The 22,986-nt window shown below is 39.5% G+C and overlaps 1 protein-coding gene across 1 annotated transcript in view; it reads left to right on the forward strand.

Moving 5' to 3' along the window:
• Nucleotides 1-19,729: 19,729 nt before the first annotated feature.
• The window catches only part of RAB2A (RAB2A, member RAS oncogene family), a 43,178-nt gene continuing 39,921 nt past the window's right edge, over nucleotides 19,730-22,986 (forward strand). The window contains exons 1-2 of the mRNA XM_039549475.1: nucleotides 19,730-19,746; nucleotides 19,957-20,081. Coding sequence (XP_039405409.1) covers nucleotides 20,036-20,081 — 46 coding nt within the window. The 5' untranslated portion in view covers nucleotides 19,730-19,746; nucleotides 19,957-20,035. The remainder of the gene's footprint in view (nucleotides 19,747-19,956; nucleotides 20,082-22,986) is intronic.

The raw sequence follows: 22,986 nt of genomic DNA on the forward strand, positions 1-22,986 counted from the left end.
ACACATCTTAAAGTATCTTATTATGGGAAGAAACTTTCTTTACTAGTCATGACTGAAAAAAAAAAGGCTGAAGTCTTCTGTGAAATTTGCAAAAAAAAACCCTATTAATCAGAAAATACAACCGGGGCAAATTCGGGGAAATTTCTAGAAATGATTAATACATGGAAATATTTCTAGCAAGAGAAATATTTAAACATTGTTAGTCAGACTTGCAACTGTTGCACCAGTGTATGCAATCTTGCCATATATTTTCCTTTGGAATAAGGTCACAATTATCTATAATTCACACTATTATCCATGTTGGTGCCCTCTTGTATTTGGTGGGATTTTTTTGGTTTGGGGTTTTTTATTCAGTTATATTAAATTAAACTGCCATCTGGTTTTGACTTTGGGCTACTTGGTACTTTCTAAATAACATGACAGATTCTCCTTTCTTAATAGCAGCTCATGAGGTGATCCCTTGAAAAATAAAGTGCTATTACAAGAACACAGAACACAGCTCACTGTTAGAAAACATAAATTCATATATCTACAGCTGAAGGCAATTTTCTGCAGATTGCCACTGTGCAGATACAGGAAGAGAGGGAACATTTCTTCATTATATTATCATTATAATTAGGGTCATACTAGACACAGAAAAAGTATCCCTTGGGATTGGACAGTGATTCCAAATTCTTTTTTTTTCTTCCTAAAAATGATAAATGCAAAACATTTTAAGTAGCTCTTGTTCCTTTTTTATCTAGGGTACATGGACAAAATCCATCACATTGTTCTTTTATGAATTGACCATTTACTTCAGAAATTCTAAAATGCCTTTCACAGACAGACATTGTTTGTTGGCAAGGATTATATTCAGAGTTATGATTGTGGATATCGTTGGAGACATGCAGCCTATTTATGTGCATATGACCTGGTCCTTTCCTCTCATCTGTAGTATAATCCCTAATTGAAGATTTACAGGAGAAGTTTTAGAAAAATTAAACTTTCAGCTTTTATTGGATAGTACCACAGATCCATTATTTGCTTATTACCTGCTAAAATAAAGCCCAAGGCACAAAGACGTTGATTTCACACTGCCCAAAGTAAAAATAGTGGCTCTGAATGTAGTTTGCAGAGCATGACAGGTCAAACTGCTCTCTCTGAAGGAGCTCTCTGATTTGCTTTCTGAAGATGTCTGCTTGAATAGAGAGGGAAGTTAGAAGGGCTGATGACTAAACCTACATAAGAAAAAGTTTTGGGGAAGATTTTGATGCAAACTAGGATAGCCTCAAGGAAGAAACTATGTTAAAATCTGAGTCTGTTATTGGGACAACACCAGCTAAACATTTTTGTATGCAAGGCAGAGATTATCTTTCTTATGAAGACAGCAATGGGAGACTTAGTTGGGCAAGGGGGTGGTTGCTATTGTCATGATGTTAAGATTGTGATATGCAGATTTTTGGAATGTTCTTTCCATTCACAGTTGCAGTCTTACAGTTAAGCAAAATGGATTGCTATCCTGCCCTTTGAATTGGCCCTTCAAATCCTTGTGTTTTCCTGCCTCCCTAAGATAGGAAGGGATTAAGGGTGACTGACAGCAGAAAAAAATTATGCAGCCACATATATGTTAATCTTGCCATCTTTTCTGCCAGATTTGGAAGGAGAGGGATATTTATAACTGCTCCTTTGTCTTGCTTTTGGACTAGCCACTGATTTCCCAGCACCCTAGAAAACATTTCTAAAGGTCTGGGACAGAAAAATAATTCTTTCAAGACAACTAATCTCTCCATTCATGTCATTCATATGAAAGCAATTCTACACCCTTAATATTGGCTAGAATATTTGGTCTTGAGTCTCTGACCAGGACAAGACTGGGAGGCTCTGATAATCCTTTATCACAGTCTTAACTAACCCAATGTAATGTAACATTTGAAATTAAATCAGTGTACTTTTGCATGTTGGCAAACTTGGGACAGCAGCCTGTTTCTGGTCAGAGGCTCCAAAGGGGTTTCTTTTGACCTCGAACACAACAAAGGTCTTATCTGAAGGCCTTCTTAATTGAGAGGGACTCAGAATCTCGGCTTGTATAATCTGGCTAAATAACTTTTATTAATTTGAAGATTTGGTTTATAGAAGCTGAGATACAGGGGGGGTTAATTAATAAGTTAAAGCCTCTTCATTTCTCAAAAAAATACTCCAAATCCCCTCTAACATTTGTTCTATGTCATGTATGTTTGTCATTGCTAGATCCCACGTTTTCAGAGTTTAGCCTCAGAATGCTGTTACCTCTGAATCTGAAACAGACCTTCATCTTTGCCCATTCAACCCCACAGTAGGTACAAAACAGGAAAAGTAATCTGCCACATGTCACTAACCATCATCATTTGTTATTACTACTTTTTGACATGGCCATATTGGATACCATGACAACATATTCTGCAGAAGAATGACAGGACTTAAGAGGGAACACCAATGAATGCACTTTGTTCACTTACAACTCAGTATGATCACTTCAATTTTTCACTTTATTAATATTTTAAATACATAAAGACCCTTTTGTCCTAATGGATTCCAAAGCAAACCATTAAAAAAAGGAATAGGAGTGATTTAGATATTACTCTCCTTAATTGGATTATATGTTTCTTGCTTCTGTGTTAAATTACTGTAGCAATTCAGCCCACAGATGACCAAAGTCTCTGATTTCTCAGTTGAGAAACAGTCTTTTCTTTGAGCAACAGACTTGTAATTGTAGCACAGAATTTGTCAAAAGATCCATTCTATCCTCTGATGAATTAAACTCATAAAAGATGCAAGAACACATTTGCGCTGCTGATAGTGACAGCTCTAGCTCTGCAGATGTCACTGTTGCTGTCACTTTGCCCCACATATCTCGGTCAGTCTTGGGTATCTTTCCAGAAACTAGCACAAAGCCTGATTCAGTCCTTCCTTTTTAAACATGGCCTTTATAGTACATGGGATTATAGCAAGCAGGAAAAGGAGGATGTCATTTGGGGAGAAATTTCTAATTAATGCATCTTTTAAATGTCTGAACTACAGTTGCAGCAAACTACTGGTCCTTAATTTGGCCTTTTGGGGTCAAGTGCCTCTAGGTCCCTGGCCAGTAGGCTCAGTGTGAAGTGCTGACCAATGTAGAACAAGCATTTTTGAAAGACCAATATGCAATTATATTTTAAATGTTCCATGTTGTAAGAGGCTAGTGGGATAGCCACAGGTCTTCACAACATCCCTCTGGACAAGCTGTCCAATGGTGGGATGGGCAGTTCACAGGACGAAGAATTGGCAGAAAGGCAGAGCTCAAAGTGTTGTAGTGAATGGGGCTACATCTGGCTGGGGACTGCTCACCAGTGGTGCTCCTCAGGGCTCAATTTTAGGGCCAGATCTGTTCAATACATTTACCAACAGCCTGGAGGCGGGTGTTGAATGCAGCATAAGCAAGTTTGCTGATGATACCAATCTGGGAAGTGCTGCTGACTCTCTTGAGGAACAAGAGGCCTTGCAGATGGATCCAGAAAGATTACAGCATCGGGCAGTAATTAATGGGATGAAATTTAAAAAGTTAAAATGCTGGATTCTGCACCTAAAACAGAGTAACACTGGGCAAAAGTATAAATTGGGAGAGGAATGGCTGGAAACAGCCCCACAGAAAGAGGTCTGGGGGTGCAGGTTGACAGGATGCTCACCAGGAGCCAACAGTGTGTGTGCCCTGGCAGCCAAGCCGTTCTGGGATGCATCAAACACAGCATCACCAGTTGATCCAAAGAGGTGATTATCCTGCTGTGTTCAGTGTTTCTGTGGCTTCACCTTGAGCGCTATGGACAGTTCTGAGCCCCACAGCTTAAGAAGGATGGTCCTTGGATGCATCCAGAGGAGGGCAGCAAAGATGGTGAGAGGGATGGAAGGCACTTCCTGTGAGGTGCAGCTGAGGGGCAACTTTGAGTTTGTCTAGTCTGGAGAGAAGCAGGCTGAGGGGTCACCTCATTATTCTCTCCAGCTTCCTGAGGAGGCAAAGTAGAGAGGGAGGTGTTGATATCCTCCAGTTTTGGTATCCAGTGATAGGACATGTGGGAAGGGTTCAAAGCTGTGCTAGGAGAGGTTTAGACTGAACATCAGGAAACATTTATTTATTGAGAGGGTGGTCAAGCCCCAGACGAGGCTTCCTAGAAAGGTGGTTGATGGCCCCAGCCTGCCAGTGTGTAAGAGGAGTTTGGACGATGCCCTTAACAGCATGCTTTAAGTTTTGGTCAGCCCTGAATTGTTGAGGCATTTGGACTAGATGATCATTGTAGGTCTCTTCCAACTTAAGTAGTCCAGCGTACTCTTGTCTGTTCTAAGGGGAAACCAAATTATATTTACAAATATTCTGTTTCATTCAGGATTTGAACTGAAAGAAAGAGATAAAGGGGAGCAATCAGTCATGGTTTATTTGTTTTTTGGAAATGTGATAGGAAAGACAGGTAGCCATGCAAGCAATAGTATGAGGGTTTTTACACGCCTCAAGTTAATATACCTCTATTTTTAAAGTTGACACTTGTAATATTTAACAGGCCTGACCAGAGAAGCTGAACTATTAAGAGTCTCATTTACCTCACACAGATCGCTCCAGGAGAAGCTACTACAGAAGACTTAGCTACTCACAAGTATAATCTAATGAATAGTTGAAAGATTTTTGCATAGGGATAGGAGAACTCTTACATTAGCTAAAGAAAGAATATTTAGAGAAGTCTGAGTATTACTTGAGAGGAAATGGCTTAGAATTACAGCAAAACTCCATTTTCACAAGATCAAATATTAAATTACTTTAAGAAGAGCTAGAAAATGGAATTAACTACAATATGAGTAAAAAAGAGAGGGTAGAATTCAGGAACAGTATAATGAAAAATTAAAATTTACATACTGTTCCAAGAAAGCCTGTCAGCAACCAAAACCAGATCAAATAAAATAAACCAGTATAAAATTACGGCTCCCTGTAAATGGACAGATAAGTCAGTTTAAATCAGTTTAGTTCATCATAGTAAACGTTGGATTTGACCAGCGTATCCTGGATAACTGGAAAATATGAGTGTTAATTCTGTGAAATATAGATTTGGGACCAGTGACTGAGATACAGGGTCACAGAGTAGTATAATCCCAAATGACATGCAGAAGAACAACATGTGCACAGATACAAAGCAGAAAACACTGACACATAAAATATTGTGAATAAATTAGGATTATTAATTTAGTTGGAAATATAAGAGAAAGATGAGTGTTTGTGGGATACTGGAGCCCATGGGAAGAAGATTTTATATGGATATGCCTAGAAAGTTTGGAAAGTAAAGAAACAGTGTGTCAGACTGTCAGTGGACATAAATATATCAGAAAAGTATAAAGGGAGATCTTATTTTAATTAAGCACCATGGCTACTGAGTTAGTAATTAATTGTTCCCAACTGGGCTTGGCACTAGATCAATAGCTACAATGTTCCTGAAATTATAAACACAGTACAGTAAAGAACAGCAAGTACTATGACTGTAGTTCCCTAGTGGGATATCAAAATTGAGTTTGCTAAGAGTGCAGAATATGTTCTTCATCAGTCCAGCACCTGTGGACAGCATTACGTTCTGGTAATTTAGACAGACTGAAAAGCAAAGAGAAGCATCTCCCCAGAAAAAGTCCCTCGTGTGGCAGGTTGGACTCTGGACGTGGTTATTGAAAATTTAACAGCAATATTTTGGAGGAATGCTTCTGCTCCATGACTCAAGAAGAGAAAATTAAACATAGTAACCTAAGGATTTTAAACATTATATGGCTGTTATTTTAAAAAGGCAATACTGCTGGTAAGTTTACAGATATGAAATTGTACTGGACCCTCAGCATATACAGGTGGAATCTATCTGGAAGAAGAAAGATTTTGTGTCTTGGATTACCAACACAGAGAATAGCTGCTTTGAATCAGCAGCAAGTCACTTATTGGAGATGTAGAGGAAAATAGCTTACAAAATAGTCAAAGGGGACTATTTGAACATCTTTGAAGGTTTAAAATAGATCCTTAGTCTGTATGTGAGAAAAGTGACCAGTAACCTGTAGAGGAGACTTAATAATGTCTTACCTAATATATGAAATTATCAAGGAAAACAAAAAAGAATGATAAAGTATACCAAAATCAGACTCTGAGAAACTACAGAAAAACATACTGGTATGCAATAGATGTCTCAAATCCAGGCCTTTCAGCAGGTAAATCTTGCTTCTCATCCTTAGACCCAGAAAAAGCCTACGATTAAGGGTTAATAGCTGAGCAAAGCACCATCTCTTTTAGGCCCAAAAGTTCTATTTGGCTGAGTAAATATACATAAAGGTTCTAACAGTGGATAAAAATATCATGCAAAACTTCAGGGTGAGATACGTATTTCAGTGTGAAACAGCTTTATTTTTGTCCTATCCTTACTGATGACTGCATGGCAAGTGTCAGAAAAATGTTGCAGCCATCATAGGAACATCTGGAACTTGGTGACTCTTCAAAGAAATCTCTGCTTTACAGAAACTGGCCTGAAATCCATTCTTATGTAAGGGATTTGAGGTTCATTGGCATAGTATTGATGCAAGAGGTTAAACTTGCTAACATGCTTGCATTGCCTCTGCTACAATGATATCTGAGCTTTCCATAATCTTAAAAATATTTGAGAAAGTGTGCAAGAAAGTGCTAACCATAATTTTTACCAAGGAAACAACAAATTTGTTAGACCAGAAAATTCAAGTCACAAGCTAATGTCCCAGGTCTTAAAACAACTTTCCATGATATGGTCTAAGTAAATTTAAACTCTCCGTCCTAAAAATATAATTCCACTTTTAAGTGACGTTTTGGAGAGAGAGACGCTGGCAGTTATAAGCTTCTTAACTGTTCTTACATTATTTAACCAGACGTGACTGGGGGCATGGTAAGAATGATCTTGACACTTCTTTCTGTATAATAAAAGTAGATTTTGTAATGTAGGCCTCTCAATTAGCGTGGAATATTGCAAAAGAAACACTGACTTCAATAACCTATGCTAGCCTAAATTGTTTATTTTGACAGTCACTCAAGAAAGTGATGGTTCAGCCACGACTGCTGACCTTCTTCAAGGTTTCTTCTAAATAAGTCAAAGCAAACTCTCCAAATATCTAGAAGAAATGCAATGTCAAAACAGTGTGCTTCAGAATAACTGTCAACATGTATGACTAAATTAAATTAACCTGAACCAAAGATTAAACATCGTTCTTCTGAAAATCATAACAGTCCTTGTATTTATAGAGAGAATGGCACCAAAATAACCTTGATAATTTCTATGGATTTGGGGAGGAGGGCACAAACATACAGCTCCTTAAAATCAGTGGTCAGCAGTCAGTATTGGTCCATGGAAACAATGAAAAGCCAATACTGTGTTAAATGAAACATCAATAGTTTCAGTTTTAAGATTTCATATCTGAGGTATTGTCAATATTAACTGTAAATCATGGTTTGGGGAAAGAAGCTCTATGTTCTGAAGTACCAAATCACCATAGTTATTTAACTGTAGTGGTGTTGTGGAGGTTTTTAATGGTTATCTCAGAATTTCTTTTTGCCATTAGTAAGAGCATCCAAAGACTGAAATGGTAGCTGGTAGGAAACAACTGCAGTGAAATTAGGTTTTAAAAGCCAATCATGTTATTCAGATCACTTTCATTGGCAGTAAAATAATTACAGTAAAGCAGGAATAAGCTCCATGGAAGACTAAATGACAGGGGTTACTATAGCTGCTATTTACAAAGTCTGAAAAGATTTTATGTAGCTATTATTCACACATATGATCATCTCAAATATTCAGGCTTCCTGAATGGTGTTGGAGTTGCAATGCTTATCCCTGAGTTAGTTATATAAATCTAAACTATCTATTTCTTCTCTCTTTTAATTCATATCCCTGGCAGTATAACTATGGGAATATATGTGTGCTTCTATACACACATTTTTAAAATTATTTAACTGAAAAAGAAGATACTGCAAATTGAAAAAACAATAACCTAGAGGAAGCTCTTAGTTGGGAGACAGACATAACTCTTTAGTATTTGCACAGAAAAGCCTGGTTTTGCCTTTGATGTTCACAGATAGGTTTACTGCTACTTAAACTCTCAGCAATTCCTCCTTCCCAGCTCCGGTATCACTTAATACACCAGGAAAAATACATGAGCCAAAATGCATCTTCAGGGAGGTGTTATGCTGCCCTGAACAGTTGACTGTTCCAATATTTAGAATCTCTGGTTCTGTCGTTACAGAAGACATGTAAACCTTCAGGATCGGTGAAGTTTTGCGGATATATTCAGTCCACTTAAAAAGGAGCTATTGGTAATTTTTAAGTAGCTTTTTTCCTCTGTTTCTCAATAGAGGCTGCTATATGTAAACTACTCCACAGCCTGTTCTTAACCTTCCTGGAGTAACTGCAGCTGTAGGAAATGTTTGCATGCTGCTACAATCCATGCGGTTAAAGGAGGTAAATTATTCAATGAAGTGTCTTTTCCATATTCAAATCTTGTCAAAGCCTGCTATGTAAGGGGCAGATTCTCTAGAACAGACCTTTGCACTCTGGTTCCAGCAGCTCCTCTTTCCTGTGGTTACTAGCAATTCTCTAGAAAAAGGCTCTTTCTCAGATTTGCAATTTCTTATGAATTTAAGTGATTCTTACAGTCTCCTTCTCTATTTTTCATTTCTCAATCAGAACAAAAAGTATTCTACCGAGCTTCCATTCCTCTTCCACAGTTCTTTCTTGAGGAAAAAAGACTGAGAAGCTCTTACTGACCTTGTTCCACCATTGGAGGAGGGCTCTGGAGAATTCATTCCCCCTTTCACCCACCGCTTCCACAATTAGCCTTCTCTGATGAGGGATTATGTTTGCCTTTGTACTGGCTTCCTTTCAGCAACAGATCCCTAGTCAAAGACAGATATAAAGACCACTATTCTTTGGTGAAGAATTTAAAAAGCTCTACTCAAGTCTAAAATCTGGTCTTGCTTCAGCATCTGGGGAAATTTGCCAGAGGCTTACCTAATTTACTTTGACAGATTTAGATGCTTAGTCAGTAGTCTAAGTTCAAGACATGCTAAATACACTCTGAGCCATGTTTATCAGCTGTAACTGAAATCTGAAGTCCTTGGGCTGATGCTCCTCAGTTACTTTTTAAGGCATTTAATTCACAATGTGCACCTTGGTCTCTGCAATGTACTCTCTGGGAAGTTAAGTTTATTGCAGCACCTATTATTTCCTCCATGAAGAGGCAGCAGTTTGTAAAACGTATTGTACAAATATTACATATCGCAAAAAGTACTGAAAGTGCCTGTTCTTAAATAGTTTGAACATTAGAGAGAAGATAAATGGAAATACAGAAAACTAGATATTTTCAAAAGAGTGGGATAAGGAATATATATTTTCTTCTGACAGAAGAAAAGATCTTCCCATAAATAAAGAAGATAATACAAATGAAAAAGTTATGTCATGGATCCGTTACGTCATGCAGTTATGTATATACATATATATATATATATATATGTATATATATATATATATAAAATATATATATATATATACACATGTACAAAACAGGTTGCTCAGAAAAGTTGTGGGTTCCCCATCCCTGGAAGTGTTCAAGGCCAGGATGGATGGAGGTTTGAGCAACCTGATTTAGTCAGAGTGTCCCTGCCCATGGTAGGGGTATGGGAACTAGACAGCCTTTAAGGTCCCTTTCAACCCAAACCATTCTAAATTCTAAATTTCCTGGAAAGCATGGTTACTTTTTCAACAGTAACATCTAGTATTTCACACATATAATTTGAAGCAGGTTTGAGCAACGAGTATATCTCTCTTTGCGTAAATTTCAAAGATGCTAAATTTTTGAAATACTGTTAGTATTCCCTGCTATTCCTGATATATAACATGTACATTTCCAGAAGGTTTTAATGTCACAGAGACTCATCTTCTACGTCTTCCAGTCTGCGGCAGTACTTCAGTTAAAAGTGCTTTCAGTCCTTTCTAGCACATAATTTTGTTTCTCATTTACCCCAAATATAAACCAGCATCAACACTAAGTCACGGCTTTCTTTGGATTTATATAACTTCTGTTTATCAAAAATTATACTAATCATAGTAATTCGTTACAAATAAACATATAAAAGGTATCTTATTTTACCCCTCACCAAATTGCACTCATGAGAGTTAAATTTGTAATTTCATTTTTTTCCTATTCAACAGATAAAATCAACAGAATTTCAATTCAGATCAAGGTAATTACTTTAAAATAAGGCTCAGCAAAGTACTATTTCTTACTGGTCAGTTTGTCAGCTCAAGTCTATTTTTCTCTAAAACTCAGCTAGATCACACACATTACTAAGCATCAGTTAGACATCTGTGATTCTCTTTTGCAGAAAAGGCAGAGCCCAACTTATTTATACAAAAATGCATGGAATTTACTCACCTCAGAACATAAGGTCAAATATCTGCTTACTGCAAGTCTGGTATTTAAACCTATTTGATCTTTATCTGAGGTATAAGATAAAATGTTTGCCTGTTTTAAGAGACACTCATAAATGTAGCACTGGTAAAGCTGAACTACTAACTATTCCAAACAATGAGAAAAGTCCATGTTCCAAACTGACTTACATAAAATAAATATTTCCCATTGTTATTACAGCAAAATTTTCATCTAAGAAAGTACATACAGATAAAATCTTCATTATTTTTCATAATTTAAATGCAAATTAATGACAGAAAAATCAACTTATTAAGATGAAACCTGAAAGGAGGAGCCACAGAATGAATGGAACGTTCAGTAAGCCATCCAGTTAATGCTCAAAAAGATCCCAATTACACTTTTTTTCCAGTAAAACTGGAACAAGAAGCAGACTTAATTCAGACAAATTAGGGATTAATTTACTGGGAAATGGTAATAAGACTGTGAATCTCTGTATGGCCCCTTTGTTTTGGAAACTGGCCCATTTGTATAATAGATCTGTAGTTATCTTTTCTTTTTCTTCTCTTCTTCCTTTCAACATCTACTCTAATCAACCATATTTTTTCCAAAACAGTTGTTTTTATTTTATACATATTATACTACTTAAACTGAATATTGCATCACTTTCTCCATTTACATTTGCCATAAATATTATAATTGTCCTAAGCCTTTCTATGTGTATTCTCTGCTTCACCTGAAATTATACTAGAGGAATTGTACATTTTCATTGCTTTCATTTGAGGCAACAGCTTTAATACCTTGATTTGAGTCATCAGGATACAAATGTTTTGATCTGTGCTTCATCTAAATCACGTGAATTAGATTAGTGCTGCCCTACCTTTCCGGGGAGGTTGGCTGTTTCATTTCTTGCTGTGCCAAGACGTTGCATTCCCAAGACATGGCAGAATTTTATTGCATCCCTTCAGCATGGTAACTCTGATGCACCATGGCAGCACCCCATTTACTGAGTAGATAAAGACCGATTAACTCTGTGTTACACAGAGTATAACACATGCCAGAGGATGAGAGGATGGCTATGGCCTGACTGCTACTGCAGAAAGAATTTATCAAGTATGGTCATGGTCACTCTTTTTGTCAGGGACAGCTCTGCTTTTCCCCATCATGTGGCTGGGTTCATATGCATGGCAAGAACTATGGAAAATTTCCACATAACTGCTGCTCATGGAAAAATTCATTTAGGCTCTTCCCTGCACGCTCCTCTGTTGTCTCTGTCAAAGAAAACTGCCAGAAGGAGTACTAGGAGTAGGCTCCCTATCCCTACCACTGACTCCATTGCTTTATGGCCTTAGCCAGTTCTTAAATGGCTGATTTCCTAAAATGAGGAAGTTTGGGGCTCATTTCTGAAACACTAGATTACTTTTCATAGTCTGTAGACTACTCTGTGCTCATACTTCCTAAAGTACTATAAACTGTGCATTTCTTTCTTACAGCACCAAGAAGTTCTATAAAAAGACTGGTCATCTTATCTTTTGAAAACATGGGAAGAAAATACCATGACTGAAATTGTTACCCAGAAAGCCACTTTGTCAATTTTCATGTAATTTTTGACTACAGAAGATAAATTAAAGTCATTCTGAAGAAAATTAAGAAAATAGCATTGAGACACATAGCAGGGAAAAAAAAACGTAAATAGGGATAGGCCTTGGAGGACTGTCAACATACCACAGGAAAAGCTTTATGGTGATGAGGGCTTGGCACTGCCACTACCTGCAACCATTTTCTATGCTAAGTAATGATGATGACATGAAGGTTGTGATAACTAAACAAGCTTCACTGTTAAAAAAGATGAAATTACAGTGGTTATCAATATAATCTGTGTTTAAGTTTAAGCAGACAAGAGCTTCCTTAAGTAAAGATGTGCTTCAACCCTTCTTTCTGTTGTGAAGTGGAAATAAAGAATTGAAAAATCCCCCTTTTAAAGTGGTAAACTGTAGAACTATAAAAGAGACTGTCTGCCAAAAATAATCTGATGAAAATCAACTAGGCCTTGAAGCCAGGAAAATTGCTTTTCTGCTACAGTTTTTGCCATGAAACATAAGACAGAATACTTGACATCCAAACTTTCATACTACTTTACATCTCACGACCATAGCAACAAGGTGTTCTCAATAAACATGTAGGAATGAACACCTGCACCCATTTGACATCTAAAATGAATTGAAGCTGATGGCTGGGGTGCTTGGGGGGCATGCTCCATTGAAATTCATTCTCTTAGGGTTTTTTTCCATTCTAGGAGGTACTGTTTACCTTTCTCAAACAGTGTATGAATGGATATAGGCATCTGAACTAAGAGAAAAAAATTAATACTTGCCCACCTTCTGATTTGTGGAATTAAAGACTCCCTTGGCTACAATGTAAGGTTACAATGGCACAGCTCATGTGGGCAATAACAGCTTTGGTGTGACCTTCACAGCCTGAAGACAAGTGAGGGAAATTGTGCTGAAATAACCTTAGGACGGCTGGAGTTTTGAAAAGCACTCAACCAAATAAAGGAAAATACATGCAGAAGCACGTGCTACCCTCTACATCAACAATGGCTGAATATCAAAGGGGCCTACACTTGTATTTCTAAAGTAAAACATCTTCTGATTAAAAATATTTATGATGAAGCTTATTCAGTGGAATGCATAATGAAGAAGTACTTAAAAGAGAAATAAACCTCTAGTTTCATGCTATTTTGTTTTGTTAAATTTTAAGTAATTTCAATAGAAACTTAAATAATTTAACATAATTTTAGATATGGTTTAGATACAAACAGTTTTGTTAGAAATGCCAGAAATTGCTATTACACCTTTTAGACAAAAATGTAGGGTAGGTTATCTGCTAATATCCTGGTGGAAAAAGATCATTTCTGCAATAGTGTCCCTAAGAGTTCCTCAGCTCAAATCCTTCAGCAACTCTGCTGACTTCCAGAGTCTTAGACAGTTCCATACTTTCTATAGCCATCAAAAATCATCAATCGGGGTGTGTGAAAAAGAAAAAAAATCATTACTACTAGAAGAGAAGAAGAAAAAACATTTAAAATGTTATTTTTAACCATTAAATACTTCTGAATAGAAAAAAATGTGACCAAGCTTGCCTACTCCTACTCCTTTTTAAGCAAACCAGTTTCCTTAAAGTTGTCTCACTTCTTACTCTGAGTAAACAGGAAGGCTTCATGATTATCTTCACTTCCTGTGAACCTGTGTAGGAACTTTATCTTCCACTTTCTCTTTATCAAACCATTGCCAAAACAACTTTAAAAAGAGATCTAAAAAAAAATTAAGAGAAATTCTGTCTCTAAAGTAAAAAAAATACTGAAAAATTACCTTGAGGTCAGTTTAAGTAGACTTCTGCATCGAAGTAGACTCTCTGACATTGTTTAGCACTACTGCTCCATGCTTTTGTGAATCTTGTTACATAAGCACATATTTTCTAATGCTCCTGAGAATAATTTCTTAAAAAACAAAATCAACGTATCTTTTCAGGTAGTTTATTAAGTATGTCAAGGTTATTTCAAGGATCCTATTGTTTTCCCTGTTTTTATGGGAAAAGTGTATTAAAATTTATCACATGCTGTCTTATCAAACTGTTTATTATTACATCAAGGCAGTGAAAAACAAGGTTATTTGCAAAACAGGGTGAAATGATAACAGTGGCAAAGGCCACTAGTAAATAAACAGGGATAAAGCAGAGGTCATGCAAATATTCCAGGGGAGGAAAAACCTAAAATATGGAAAACAACTGGAAACTGAAGAACTTTTATTTTACTTTACTGAAGAATATTTTACTTTTTGTTGCACTGCCTTAAAAATGCAGTCTCAAGATTACATTTTGAAAACAAAAAATGCTATTAGAACTGAATTTTTCATTTCCAAAAATTACTTATCAATGTAATTGAACTCTAATAAAACATTCTATAATTACAGTGACTGGAGAATGTGGCATTTTATTTTTAACGTTCAGCCAAGAGCATTTAACTTAAGCTGTTAGTTAAATACCACATTATTCCAAAGGAATGTTTTAAAAAATAAACTAATTTCAAAACCTCTTTTTTTCACCAGCTTAAAAGTAACAATGTAACCTGTGCACACATCAGCTGTTAGCTGAAATCTCAGCCAAAGCTGCATGGTCTAGGACCTGCAAAGCCCAAGCCACACATCACTCATAGGCACAGATTTCTACCTACTTGACTCAGAAGTTGTCTCCTTTATAGGTTTAAGTTCACCTTTATAGGCTTAAAACATATTTAGAAATTCTCCTTACAAAGGCAGAACTTCATTAAGATTTAGATATATTTGACTGCTGTCTTGCAGGATCTGCTCTCTATATTTATGTCCATAGAAGGTGGGGTCCCATTCTCAACATTTAAAATAAATGAAATATGTTGTATATTCCCTTGTTACTTAAGTATAATACAAATCTAATCTTAATAAAATTCACAGATAAGAAAATAACATACACTTAAAGTTCAGGAGAAGTACATGCAGACAAATCAAATGACAGGCACCAGAAAATAACATTTCCTACTCGGCATAGAGAATTATATACTCAGCATATAGAAAATTTAACTGTACAACTGAATGATTTAAAAATTTTAAGCTAGACTGAAGTGTGGGTAGAGATTTACTTCTAACAGTTAAATGATACTACTGTACGAAATGTAATAGAAGTGGTTGTATTCAAATGTTATGCCAGAGTTCTGCTTTTGTGTTTTAATTTCCATTGAAAAAATCCAGTCTAATGCTTTGCTCTGGAGAGTATGTCAAGCTTTGGATGACTCCAAGCCTTTTTCCTAAATAGTATTGTTAGTGGTAAGGATCCTGCAAAGTCTAAGTCTTTTCTATAAACGCCAAGTGAGTATGCAAAGTGGAAAATTCAGGAAAAACTGAGTGACACAGAAAAAACAGCGAGTCATAGTTTTCTGAAATGTATCCAGAAACTTTCCCAAATTTGCCAGAATATAATACCGATACAGTCATCATAGTGAAATATTTCATCATGCGATGTAAAATCATTAACAGATGAGTATTCATGAGTACATTAACAAAAAAAAAAAAAAGAAAGTAAAGAAAAACAGTCCTCTGCAATTCTTCAATACTGAATAACCAATGCTTCCTTTATATCAACTGGCTAACTTTTTTTTTAAATAAGTGAGTCTGACTACATGGTAGCCTTCTATCAAAGTATTAATGCTTAACAAAAAAAGATATTAATTTCTCTGGAAAAGGTAAATTTATCTGGTGAGAAGCAAAAAAAATTAAAAGGACTACAGTAGCTATTTGCATGTCTCTTATTAGTACTTAACATGATATATGTTACACGTAACTTGGAGGAACATCAATTTTGCATTAAGCTCTAGTTGGAGATCAGATTTGTAGAACAGCTGATAACATTCAATAACTTAGGAATAGAGTCTCTCCTCCAGCAGCAAATTAGCTTGTACTTACCATGGGACAGCATAAGCAACAAATTCTTGCATATTATCCTTGCAAGCCTCTACCAAACACTGATTCAATAACTATCCCTAACCATCACAAATGACTGAAATACTCCACAGAGCAGCCTGGCTGCCTGGCTAACCAGCACTGGCTATCTGTCCACCTGGCTATCTGTCCATTGTGCAGCTGTTGGCCCAAGCTGAGCAACCACTGAGGAAGTCAGTGGGACATTGCCCTGCCATGTGAGTCACCTGCAAGCTGGTTACCTGCCTGGCTCACCAAGCTGCCACAGTACAAACAGGTAGGGCTGCCTTCCCTCTGAACTGTCAGACCCACCTGCTGGCTGTCAGACAGCTCAGCCGTGACATTAAATGCACCTTCCATTTTCCTGTCTGTATTTTCTCCCCATCAGCAAATGTCAGTTCTACAAAACAGAATTCTCTTTTCTTACCAGATCTCATCCAATCACATCAGGCCAATTTGGTTTGTCTGGAAGTCTAGAAGATTGCATAATTTTGGAACTAAGAGACCAAATCCCATCAGTGAGGTAAACAGAATCATAGAATCATGCACTCATACAACGGTAAAATAGTTTGGGTTGGAAAGGACTTTTAAGGCCATTGAGTCCATACCCCCTGTAACAAGCAGGGACATCTTCAACTTGATCGGGTTGCTCAGAGCCCTGTCCAACCTGATCTTGAATTTTTCCAGGGATGGAACATCTACCACCTCTCTAGGCAACCTTTTCCAGTGCATCACCAATCTCACACTAAAAAAAAATTCTTCCACATACCTAGTCTAAATCTCCCTTCTCTTAGTTTAAAACCATTACCTCTTAACCTATAGCTACAGTCCTTATTAAAAAGTCTGTCACCATCAAACACACTTGAAACTTATCACCCTGAGGTGTTGAGGACAGATTGTCAAGACGTGACCGACCCTGAGTAATACCCTGAGTGGCTCACTCACATAGGAATCACTAATAGTACTAATGGAGACTTGGAGTATGTCATAAACAACAGGGCTCTGAAGGAAAGGTGAAGGACATGAAAGCCCGCACAGCTCTCCTTCATCCTGCCAGTCACAGGAGAGGCAGCTAAAGGAGAGAGCTCATCGTGAGAGTTGATACCTGTCTGCATGACTGATCTCACAGAGTGGACTTTAGCCTTCACAACCACAGGACCTTTTGGGAGCAGTGAGGATGGCTGGACAGAGGTGCGGTCCAACTGATGAGGATATTTAGTTTGTTGGTGCGGCTGTGGGACCCAGGATAATTGTGCCTGAAAGCTAACGTGAAAAAATGAAAGCTTAGCCACTTTTCCTATTCAGCAGATGACTCTGACAGCGCCAGAACAAGGGAGGGTCCACAAGCAGATTAGGAGGAGCAGAGCTGCCCCATCTCTAGCAGCAGCAACCTTTACTTATACTGGATGAGATCTTATCTGCTTATGGCCTGATCTCCTACAGCTTTGTTTCCAGTGGTTGAGGTCACACAAACCCATGCCAACAGCATGAATGCCAGCTGAAGAGCTTAGCTGCTGAGAAAGCACTTGAGAAGACTTGTTTTATTGTGAATTCTTGATTGGGTTTGACAGCTGACCCCAACTTCAGCCTTTTCTTCAGCTGAGGTACCCTGCTCCATCCAGACGCCAGATTTCATGATCATTATTAGGGCAGGAAACAGAGACACACAGGGATATGTGAAAACGGAAGCCTAACTTTCACAGGAAGCAAAGCAAAAGCCTGTTTCTCTGAGAAAACTCATTCTGGATAGGAATTGTTTATTAACAAGAATGTATATTGAAACTACTTGCAAATAAAATAATACTTGTGTGGAGAGGGTTTCTAAACTAGGAGAAAATTTCACTTGCCATTTTCAATGCTCTGTCCTGTCCATGCAATTCAATATTATTGAATATTGAATATTCAATATTATCATGAACGACCTGGGTAACAAAATGGCAGAGATAATATGAAAAGAGAAAAAAATCAAACATTTTTGCTAAACTGAGTGGCCATCATCAAAATTATTGAAATTCAGCAAGGGGAAAACCAGTGCTAATAAGGAGATACCAAATGTATGGATACATTTGAGTAGTAACTGTCTAGAATAGCAATCTAGTATCAAAAATTAAATTCAAATGTTGTTGACTAAAAAAGAAAAAAACACATTCAGAGAGGGGCAAGACTGGAGATAATCGTTTGCCAGTTTTGAGGTGGTGAGGCCGGTTAGAAACACATAAGAACTACTGTTTTGGGCTCCACACTTAATAAAGAGTGTTGAGAAACTGGGAGAAGTACAGAGGAGGAAAAAATAAAAAAATAGGAGGCAAATATCTGACAAGTGGTCACTGAAAATGTGAATTTTTCGTGTGGAAAAGGTAGACATGTTTATAATATATAAAGGAGCTCCTTCCACTTTCTAGTGTTGTTGGGGGGGGGTTTTTGCACATCCACAGTAGACAGGAAAATTTTTTTTCAAAAAGCTTCATTTTGGGTTTCAGGTCATGAAAAATGACAAGAGGATTTGACACAATCAGCTTTATTGAAGGTTTTTATAAGTAAGTTGGATGCACACTTGTTAGAAGCCATGTAGGTCAATGCTGTCCAAGCTGTTGAGCACAAATAAAAACCTCTATAAAGTTAAAAGCTAGCAGACAGCCAGAATGGGATCAAAATGTGAGTTTATATGAAGAACATGCCAATGGCTCTTCAACAGTCCCCCCAATCCACAATCAACGAAGAGCTGAGCTGAAGGGAAACCCAAAGCATCATCAGTATGATCTAAATGGAGTGTCCTGCCACATTTACCATTGCCAGACATCTGATGTAGCCTCAGTGTGGATGTGATCTGTGAGCCAGGCTGTCTTTGACTGCTCCAGGTCCAAAGGTACATGGGACACTTCATGAAGCAGCTTAGACTACGGAAGACCTTGAAGCCTCTTCCAGCTCACCACTCCCATGTGAACTCTAAAGTCCTAAACACCAGTTATGAATTTAGGTTATCCTTCTGACTCATTGCTTTCAGTTCAGTGAGGAAAGACAGAAACAGAAAGGAAAAAACCCCTTTCAGGCCAGAACTCGGGTTTTCTATGTGATAAACTTGTACCAAACAGCTCATTGCTGGCTATTCTTAGAGGGCGGCTTATGCTTTGGGCCCCTCAGTTTAGGAAGGACACCGAGGTGCTGGAGCTCATCCAAGGAAGGGTAACGAGTCTGGAGTACAAACCCCGTGAGGAGTGGCTGAGGGAACTGGAGTTTAGCCTGGACAAAAGGAGGCTGAGGAATGACCTTATCACCCTCTAAATCTCCCTGAAAGGAGGCTGTAACTAGGTGAGTGTCGGCTGCTTCTCCGAGGCAACCAGCGACAGTGTGACAGGACGTAGTCTCAAGCTGTGCCAGGGGAGATTTAGGTTGGCGATTAGGAAGAACTTTTTCACGGAAAGGGTGCTTAGACATTGGGATGGACTGCCCAGGGAGGTGCTAGTCACTGTCCTGGTAACGAAAGACTGGACGTGGCACTCGGTGCCCTGGTCTGGTTGACATGGTGGTGTTTGGTCATATGTGGGACTCGATGACTCCAGAGATCTTTCCCAATCTAATGAATTCCAAATTCAGGGACCGCAGTCCCCGAAGCCCCCGCACAGCCACCGCCTTCCTCAGTCCCGCGGGCCGGGCCGGGCCGGGGCGGGCCGGGGCAGGGGCGAGGCTCCGCCCCGCGCGCGGCGGGAGGCGGCCTCGCGCCTCAGCATTTCCGGGTCGGAGGCGGGGCGGCGTGAGGGGCGGGTGCTGACGTCGCCGGAGGGTCCGGGGGCAGGTCGGCGCCTATTTATTGTTCTCGCCGCCGCCGCATTCGGCCTTTCTCGGCGCCTGCGGGGCCGTGGCGGGAGGGAGCGAGCGAGGGCGGGCGGGCAGGCAGCAGGACCGAGCGAGCAGAGCCCCTCCGCCAGCGGGGGCGGAGGTAGGAGGGAGCGAGCGGGCGGAGGCGCCGCCCGGGGGCCGTTAATCCGTTTCCGCCTCTCCGCAGCGCGAGCCCGGGCGGCGAGCGCGCGCGTCACGCCGGAGCGAAAGCGGGGCAGCCCGGGAGCGGCAGCCCGGGAGCGGCCATGGCCTACGCGTACCTCTTCAAGTACATCATCATCGGAGACACAGGTGGGTGAGCCCGGCCCGGCCTGGGCCGGAGCGGGGGCGGGGAGCGGAGAGGAAGGTCCGGCTCCCCGCGCCCATTTCCGCAGTGTTGGCAGTGCCGCCGACGTTGGTGGCTCCGCGCGAGAAGAGGCGGTGTCTCCCCCCCGCCTCTGCGCCGGGCCCCGCCCGCGGCCTCGGCCTTGTCTCCCGGCGGCCTTGGGCCCCTGGCAGCCGCCTCCGGGCCTGGCTGACGGGTCGCGGGGCAGCTCGGGCTGTGTCACGGCCCTGGCTGCGGCGGCCGAGCGGGGCAGCGGGGAGGGAGAAGGCGCTGTCACAGCGAAACTTACACCTGTGTATAGTGCCCGTGGTTTGCAGCCCCCCGGCAGCGAGGCCACACTCCACCCCGCAGTTTTGTGATGAGTTTCTGCCTCACTGCTGTGAGCTACCTTCAGCTCAGACTGCAAGGATGCTCTTCCAGCCTCAGCTGGAGCTGCTGTAGCAAACTGTGTGAAGACATGCTGTAAAAGGAAAATTAAAAGCCCTGGCTCTTCCCGTCTAATTTAAAGGGACCTCTTTTTTTATGCGTGTATATACACGCACCCCACTGCTTTTCCAGATGTTTCTTGTCAATTTTTAAAAACATATTGAATCATAGAATGTCAAGGGGCTGGACTGGGTCTTAAAGAAGATTTGGTGACAATTTTGCCTGCTATGAGCAGAGACATCTCCCACTAGACCACATTGCTCAAGGCCCCATCCAACCTAGCCTTGAACATTTATTAAAAATTTGCTCCATTCTGTTTGTAACTGGCTGCTGTGTGACAAATAATAATGCTTACACATGCTGCTGTTATAGCCATATGTTGACAGGAATTGCTGCTTGAAGCCCCTTTGCCAATATAGTTTGTGCTTCCTCGGTCTAGTGTGGATGGGAGTAGTATACTTTGATCAGACTGTTGTCAGGACAAGGTAGCTAACTTAGGTGACTGTTGTAGCTGTGTATTGTGCATTTTCCTTGTTGTTTTCCTCATATCTGTCTAAATGCCTTCTTTAATAAGTTTGACACACCTGTCATTTTCTATGCTATTCTGAGGGTACCTTTGTAATAGTACTTCATACCTATGAGCCAAATTATCTGTTGGTGGAGTATAATTATACATTACAGTTGCATTACACATGAGATTATTAAATGCACTGGATGAAACTACTATGTGACTTTTATCTGCTTTTTAAGCATACATTTAAACTCTGAAAGCTTTTTTAGGCTACTGCAGTAGCAGCTGTAGTACCAGTGAATCTTTAGAAATAGATCACAGCTATCACCATGTTGGAAGCATTAGGCTGTAGAGGATAACTGAAAATTCTGATTTTTGTTGAGTATTTACTTGAGTGACAGGTCATTGAGCCAGAGGACGGGAGATTACTTGTGCAAAATCAGGAGGAGTAAGAAGAGGTTTCTCAGCCCAGGGTGATGCAAAATGGTAGTGCACAGTTCAGAATGACAGTGTGTCAGAACAGGTGGCTAATTCTGGTGCGTCTCTAAAAACTGTAGTCATTAAAGTGGTAGAGACAGCAGCTTACTGTTGCTTTTGTACATTGATTGTATACTGATTAAATTTTTACAAAGAAATATCCTCAGTGTAATGGTCTGTGCTGCACTCTTGCATTTGAGTTGCTTGAAATGTGGAATACAGAAAGGATGTGTGTCACTTCTGAAGTTGTCACAGCTGCTTAAGAGCCAAGTATTGGAAGAGTAAGAGAAAGGAAACACAGAGAGGAAAACAGCTCACAAATTTGCTGTTGGTTATTTGGTTAGGTTTTTTTTTTTTTAATTCCTTTGGCTTGTATTCTTGAGTTGCTACAGGAAGCTAGTTGAAACTACTGCAATGATCATTCTTGAAGTAAATTGAATATGTCAATAGTGGTAAGTTGGTTTTGCTTTTATTTAGCTCTCCTGTGAGCCTTTTAAGTATTCTACTAGAGCTAGTACTGAAGAGCCAATTTATGTTGTGCACAGTTGTTGCCAAAATGATGGTGGTAGTCTAGGTATTACTGCTCTTCCTCAGGTGTAGGCAACTGGACTCAAAGTTCTGATGATGGAAATTAAGAGTGGATGGTGGCTGTCCTCTTCAGCTCCTGTAGTGGTTTTGCACAGCATTCCAGCCAGTGAAGATATGCCATTGGCCTCACAGACCATGTAGATTTCATAGCGATCAAGAAATTTGTTTCTGGTATTTGATTTAGAGTCTTTGGAAATGGCTCAGCTGCCTGGTGACTCAGCAATTAGTTGTAAACAAGCTGTAGGAGAAAAGTAAGAGACTCAGCTGAGGACAGATGTTAACATTTAGCTCCTCTTTCAGCACTAAAAAACAAAACAGGTTGTGTGATGCGTAAGCAAACCAACGAAAACCCCCTGCAATTATACAAGACACCTGCATGTGTCTTCTCCGAATTCTGATTCCACATGCTTTCATCTGCTTAAACATAGGAATTCAGGATTATCTCAGTCTCTTAAAATGACAGCCACAGAAACTGACTGTGCAAGATGGCCTTGTGCTCAACAGTTGTTGTCCCTTTTCATTCCCTGTTTTGTTGGTCATTGGCATTCACTGACTTTTTTCTCTTTCTGGTACTTCAGGCATGGTAGCTTTATGAACATGGAATTGCTTCTAATCTGGTTGTTAACTGTATTTTTAAATATATAAAAATGGCTTTCTGTATAATTGGAACTGGTTTAGGATCTAGTTAGTTTTCTGTTATGGGAGAGACCTGAAATGGCATGGCAGTATTTCAGGTACTCAAACAACATTGCCATAAATCTGTGTGGTTTTTACATTGTAGCAGTGGGACAGTAGCTGTGGAATTTAAGAGAAAAATACAATTATTATGGAATAGTGATTAATGTGAGAGTTTACCAGGAAACATCCTT

This window comes from Corvus cornix, chromosome 2 (assembly GCF_000738735.6).
Source record: "Corvus cornix cornix isolate S_Up_H32 chromosome 2, ASM73873v5, whole genome shotgun sequence".
Taxonomy (NCBI): domain Eukaryota; kingdom Metazoa; phylum Chordata; class Aves; order Passeriformes; family Corvidae; genus Corvus; species Corvus cornix.